At 32.3% G+C, this 6926-nt stretch overlaps 1 protein-coding gene across 1 annotated transcript; it reads left to right on the top strand.

The window, feature by feature from the left end:
• Positions 1 to 5667: 5667 nt before the first annotated feature.
• On the top strand, positions 5668 to 6452 carry LOC105119550 (primary amine oxidase-like; the record flags this gene model as incomplete). The annotated part of the gene is made up of 1 exon (XM_011017696.1): positions 5668 to 6452. A coding segment is annotated over exon 1 (785 nt), but the record flags the coding sequence as incomplete, so codon positions are not given.
• Positions 6453 to 6926: the final 474 nt, after the last annotated feature.

The following is a 6926-nucleotide window of genomic DNA, read 5'->3' as shown; positions in this document are numbered from 1 at the left end:
CAGGTGTCGACCTCTCATCTCATCTTTTAACCCCTTTTTGTGGGGTCCAACACCGGTAATTCTCGCATCAGCATTATGTGCCCTCATGGAGGAGGGTCGCTTGAAGAGGATTGGTGTTCTTTGTTCACGCCGGCCAACTATTACTATACGAACTCAAAGAGCCATAGAATTTGGAGGGGGTGATGATGGATTCACCCACATCTTGTTTTGGAAAGTTATGATGATAGTCTCAATGCCCCTTGGGTCCCAAAGACCAATAAGCTTTTTTGTCACTGTTCGTCTAATCTTTTACTCGATTTGCCGACCCCATTACCTGAAAGAATTATCATACTTGGCAAGCTTGAAGTCACTTAATCAAGTAAAAAATATCTCAAGGATCGTTTACACAGAACAATAGTCTAATTCCTAGATTATCCTTGTACAGTGCTAACATGTGATAAACACTAAGATTTTAGGAGACAATTACTCTTCAATTTGTACTAAAAAACTGTAATTCTTTATGGAGCTTGAGTGTTCATCCTTTTTCTTTTTTCAATTCAATCTCCCCTTTAATTTTTTTATTTCAATTTTATTTTTAAAATTCTTTCATTATCCCCATACAAACTCGTGATAGATAGAAAGTTGAGCTAAAAAGTTTTTTTTTCTTATCTATTTCATCATTCTTTACTCAAATTTATTCTCAAACTTTTTTCACGAGTTGATTGAGTTGTTTTTGGACCGGTTAAGTCAATTAGATTACATTAATACAACTCTTATATAGTTTAATCTTAACTTGATTCAGATAAGAAGTTGGTTTGGAGGTTTTCCGATTAATTTCATTATTTTTCCTCAATCTCAATCTCAACCTCATACTTTTTTAACCAGTCAATCAAGTTGATATTTGGATCAGTCAAGTTGACTAAGTCACATCAAAACAACTCTCATATAATTTAAGTTTAAATTTGAGCTAGAAAAGGAGTCCATTTAAAATATTTTGATATTCACCCTACATCTTCAAGGGCTAAGCATTGATTTTAGCGGTGATGTTGAAAGCTTTGTGCCGAGCTCTTCCATCCAGGTCAACGCGTGTCGTCAATAACTCTTTCTTCTTTTTCTTCTTTTTTTTATTCTTTTTTATTTTTTAGAATTTAGTGAGGCCTTTTAAGATTGAATATTGTCATGTCATATTGTTTTTATATCATATTTGATTCTTAATATTTTGATTTTCATTAGTTTTGTTTTGAATCTTATTTTGAATTGATTTTTTTTTTTAATTTTATCCTTTCAATTATTATATTAAATTTTATCATTATTCATTTGATTACTATTTATTTTATTTTGGATTACTTTTACTATTTTTTTGTTCGATTTTAGTTCTGAGTATTTTACTGATTGAGAATTTGGTTTTATGATTTTTTCGAGTTTGAAAAATTAGCTTGAATTGACTTTGATTTATTTTTTCAATTCTTTTTTATTTTTCAATTATTTTTTTATTTTTATTATTCAGTATTATGTTTATAGGGAATTGCGCTTTGTGATGGTTTTTTTTGTATTTTTTATATAATTATCATGATCTTATAACTAATTTGTAAGTTTAACAAATTAACTCCAATTAATTTAATTTTTTTATTATTTATTTTAAATAATTTTTTTAATACTTGATTGGTTTAAAAATTGAATGTTATTCAATCTTCTTTATACCGGTTATCAAACTTATACCTCATTTGTTTGCTACGACGATGGATCAAATACATTTTTTAAGTATTCATCAGATCACCTATAGCAAACTTGTCGTTTGTCAAAATCCGCATTAAGAAACGCACCCTTAACGAATTTCGTAAAATCTTCATTTGCGCTCTTGCAGAGAACTCTATCTCTGACTCTGTAAGATTTGAGTCTCCAATTAGCGTCATAAAAAAAAGAATCAAGATAATAATTGATTCCTTGCATATAATCCCTTGCATTAGAGATTTTAATATCCTCTTATCTTAATAAAATTGAATATTTGTTGCATTTTTTTTAAGACACGAGGTTTATGTGCACCCAACTTTTTTATATAGTATTATATTTTTATTTTTATGCTTTAAAATCTGTAAATTGAATAATGATAACGATAATGAGGGTGGGTATGATACATGCTTTATTTATATTTTTTGATAAATATAGTTTACTTGAGTTATTATTAATTATTTTTTTGGTATATTAAGTTCATTTAAATAATATTTTTTTAATAATATTGATGGTATTGTAATTAAAGTTTCAACATCTTCTTCATATTTATTTTCTTTTTTTTCCTAACAATTTAATATATATTTTTAGAACTCAACATTATGAATAGTAACAATTTATAAAGATCATGTTTTCCGAACATAACATATAGAAATTATATTATTTCACTATTTTCTTTTAAAAAATTATATAATATTTTTAATTTATTTTGCTAATTTTTTTAAAAATTAAACAATGAGGCATCGTGGTTGCTGCACGAAACCTAATTCACGCTAGAAGCAAGCACGAGACAGCTAAGCCTGTTCAAAGGCGAGGCTAGGATAGGTTCGAGCTGAGGTCAGGCTCGATGTAGTTTTCTAGGCCTGGGTTCGACCCCATCCAATCCACCGTTCTGGATCTCAAGCCTAAGCGTGGTTTGTGATGGATCTCAAGCTTTTTAGGCCAGCCTTGAGCCTAGTAAAAAGAAAGAAACTATAGAAAAACGATTTATGATTTGGGTTTTAGTAGAAACAAAACCAGTTACACAGTTCTTTATCCCAAAAACATGTTTCAACAAATAATCCCGTTTTGCACTTTTTGATTAGTTAAGTTGAAGAGATTTTGTAGTAAATAAAAAAATAAAGAAAAGTAAACGAGTCTGTGAAAGAAAGAGGAGAAGTAGAAGGAGAGGAAATGAGAGTAGTCAAGGTGTCATGTGTCAGGATTTGCGCCAATTCAACCACAGGCAAAATACATGATATCATGGTCAAATACAATGAATATTTAGAAAATCTGAGCATATGTAAACGAGAAATTATTAGATAGTAAGAGTATTACTTTATATATATGGAGTACAACTCTTGTTTTACAGAATGATTGCTATGTGTATGTAAACAATGCCAGTACGCAGCCTTGACAAAAGAAAATATAGCAAGGAAGAGATGGAGGCGCCTCGGATTTAGACTTTAATACAATACATGAGATGAATTTTATTTTTTTCTCTCAATGAAGTTGATAATTCAAAGAGCTTGAAGGAGAGGCAAAGATGATGAGGTTTTCTTGAAAGAAAAAACGAAAAGATTAGTGCGCATCATGTCTTGCGGGAAGAAAATCAGTATGCTGATTTCATGGCAAGCTGAGTACTTTTTGGATGGCCCCTTCTCCTGGTTTGCGTCTCCTTCCCTTAGGAGACTCTACTGGTTTTCTTTGTCCATTGCTTAGCTCTCTTCTTCATTGTTCTTCAGCGCCAAAAGGATGGGGAAAAAAGAAGAAGAAAAATGAACCAGAAAGACGGGGGGGATGAAGAGAGGTGACTGCGTGCCCTTAATAATTTATTAACAGTATATTTATTTTTGTGTTTAAAAACATATTTTTGAATTTTTTGAATTTTTTAATATATTTTTAAATAAAAAAGATATTTTTTTAAAAAGATTCCCCTTAATCGTATATTTTTTTAAAAAGATATTTTTTAATATTATATATTTTTAAATAAAAAAGATATTTTTTAAAAAAGATTCCCCGCGGGGTTGTCCAACCCATAAACAAGTACAGAGACAGACTCCCAACGCAAAACACATAAGCGTGAAATAAATGCACCGTGAAGATGTTCTTTTTTTTTTTCTTTTCTTTTCTTTTATTGACTATTAGATTGGACAATCTTGTGTTTCTTGGTAGAGCCTTTTCTGAACCGGTCATGGTCTTTAATAGGCTAATGCTTAGGCTTGGTACTTTTTCATTGGATAATAAATTATATATTTGATAAAAAAATCAACTACGAAATTAAACCCTTATTTTATGAGATAATAGCCATCCTAGTGTATGAGCTTTTGGTAATTTTACAATCGGTCCCAATCTTTAATTGTTTCTTCGAATGAGCGTTTCAACCACACACACACACACACAAAAACCTTTTAAAGATTATGGTTTTTCTAAGGTTGTTATAAGCTGAAAGGTGTAGTAAACTAGGCTTGGATAAATGAATACCTGCAAAACAAATCTTTTTATTAGTTTAAATAGATCCTTTTGTGCTTAAGTTATCACTAAACCTAAAAGGTGGTGTTGTGTGTGTGATGGCACAACAAAACTTAAAAGGAATAAGATGAAGTTCCTTATGAAAGAGAATACTGCTTACTTTTAGATCGATTCAAGGTTGTTTATAGAGTTTTGAATCTGTCTATGAAAAGATATGGTCAATAATGTGTTTATAACCTATGATTTTGGATAACTTAAGGACAAATGACCCAAATGACAACAAGTCATTGTGAAAGTTTCTCTCGTTCTGAGTTTTGTGAAACATGCGACGAAGGGTTATTTTTTCATCCAGTGCAAATACATTTTGTCGTCGTAGTTGATGACAATTAAATTATATTTGACCATAAGATAGTGTACTGGAGTATACCAATTGGCTTTGGATGTATCAAACCGTCTGAGATTCAACCTTTATAGAACATTAGTGAGCTTTCTATCTAATTTAATGGTAGATGCTTTGGGCTCTGCTAGGCCATCAAAGCTTTTAGGAGTTTAAATTGATGAATTCGGTTATAAAGAAGCATCAGGACAGATGATATATCAAACAAGAAGTTAAAAGAAATTATATTTTTAATGAGAAATAGTTTTTACAATTTCTCATTGGTGACTGGCCAACTTGGGTTAGAATAAACATTAACAGCCGGGTAGATTAGATAGATTCCCTTTCAAGAAAGGGACAATATTACATTTAAAATTAATACCGCCTCGAACAACCTCAAAACTCCTGTAGACTTGTTATATATATATATATATATGTTTATCTTATTCCTAATAACGGTCGTTTCTACTCAGCATAGATCATTCAAGCTTATTTATCTTGTGTAATATGAAAGAGTATATTTTACTTATTATCTGGCATAACCTCAACTAAGTCTCGAGTAACCCTCGAATCGTTCACTATAAGTCTTATATCTACTACTATTGCAATCATATTTGCACGCCCCCGTTTTACTCTACATTTTCTCTATGTTTTTTTTTTCTTGAAAGAATGATCCACTTTTATTCTTAATACTTTATTTCAAATTAATCTGGATATTTAGCATAAACTGTGCAAATAGCTCAACACTTCGATCATTTCTTGACAGGTTTTGCTGTCGTCTCATTAGAACTTCGTAATACACGATCAAACCATCAATATCGAACCTGATCCTGTCTACTGTAATTAATTGGACGGCTTACACGCACACACAATATTCTAACAGCTATTGGTCTGACCGGGTTGTCTAGATTTGGATTTTAATTGAATCTTTTGAATTTGATAGATTGGTTAAATCATTAACCAGTCCCATAATTATAAACTCAACGTAGTTAGGCGGGTCATTATGTCATCCAACATTAGTCTAATTTGACAAGTACGATTGCAACTAATATTTTTTCCGAATACGTGCACTCATAGAAAAAGTCCAAAATGACTATTTAAGGATGAAGAAGCTCCATAGTCACTTCATAGCCATGGCTTCAACATTGAAAGTGGTGCTCTTGTTACTCTTCTCTAGCTTTACTATCTCGCCTATCTCTTGCTACAAGGGTGCGCAGCACCCACTAGACCCTCTATCCCCAAAAGAATTGACCCTTGTCCAAACCATTGTCAAGAAATCATACAACCCTAGCTCAAACAACAGCATATCATTCCATTATGTAGGGTTAGATGAGCCAGAAAAACCAACTGTTCTGTCATGGCTATCGAAACCCAGCACCAAAACCCTTCCTCGCCGGGCACTAGTCTTTACTCGAGTAAATGAGCAAACCCATGAAATTATTGTAGACTTATCCAAACGCATCATTGTATATGATGAAGTTTACAAGGGACTTGGCTATCCTTTACTTACAGCTGACGAGCAAATAGCTGCAATTCAGTTGCCATTAAAATACGGCCCCTTTATCGAATCAACTAAAAGGAGAGACCTTAACGTTTCATATGTTGTTTGTTCTACTTTTACAGTGGGGTGGTTTGGAGGAGTTGAGAGAACTAAAAGGGTGGTAAAGGTTCAATGTTTTTATAACAAGGGCACCGTTAATTTGTACCTCAGACCAATAGAGGGAATACGAATAGTTGTCGATCTTGATAAAATGAAGATTGTTGAATACAGTGACGCGTTCAAGATTCCGGTACCAAAAGCAGAGGGAACTGACTACAGATTTTCCAAGCAGCATCCGCCTTTTGGTCCCCGTATCAACGGTGCAGCCATCATGCAAACGAATGGACCTGGCTTCGAGATTGATGGCCATACTATCAGGTTTTTCTCCTCTCTTCTTTTTGTGCTTATTTTGTTTCTCTTCTTCTTCTCATCATTATTTCACTCATCTTGATACCTTTGTTCTAATTATTTGTCCATATTAAAAAAATAAAGGAGAAAGAATTTGTCATTTTTTGTTGTATAATGAACATTCGAATGTAAAAGCAAGTTAAGTTAATCAGGCCATGGCGTGTCTCTATATATACTCAGATTAATGAAATCTAATCTGACTATTATTTTAAAAGTCCACACTAGATTTAAGGAATAGCGTAGGTCAAGTTGCAAGGTACGAGACAGGAGCCTAGTCCAAATAAGCTAAATTGCCCAAGGCCCATCTTCGGACTTACAAGCCGTGATTAGTGTGCATTTTTATTTCAGTTATTTTTAGATTAATGGAAAAACCTCTAGAAAACAATATAAGCTGTTCAAACGTGTGAAAAAATATACTAGCAATAATTAAGAACGTTAAAGCAA

This window comes from Populus euphratica, unplaced genomic scaffold, assembly GCF_000495115.2.
Source record: "Populus euphratica unplaced genomic scaffold, PopEup_1.0 scaffold3075.1, whole genome shotgun sequence".
Taxonomy (NCBI): Eukaryota; Viridiplantae; Streptophyta; class Magnoliopsida; order Malpighiales; family Salicaceae; genus Populus; species Populus euphratica.
This window is presented reverse-complemented; position numbering and strand designations above follow the sequence as displayed.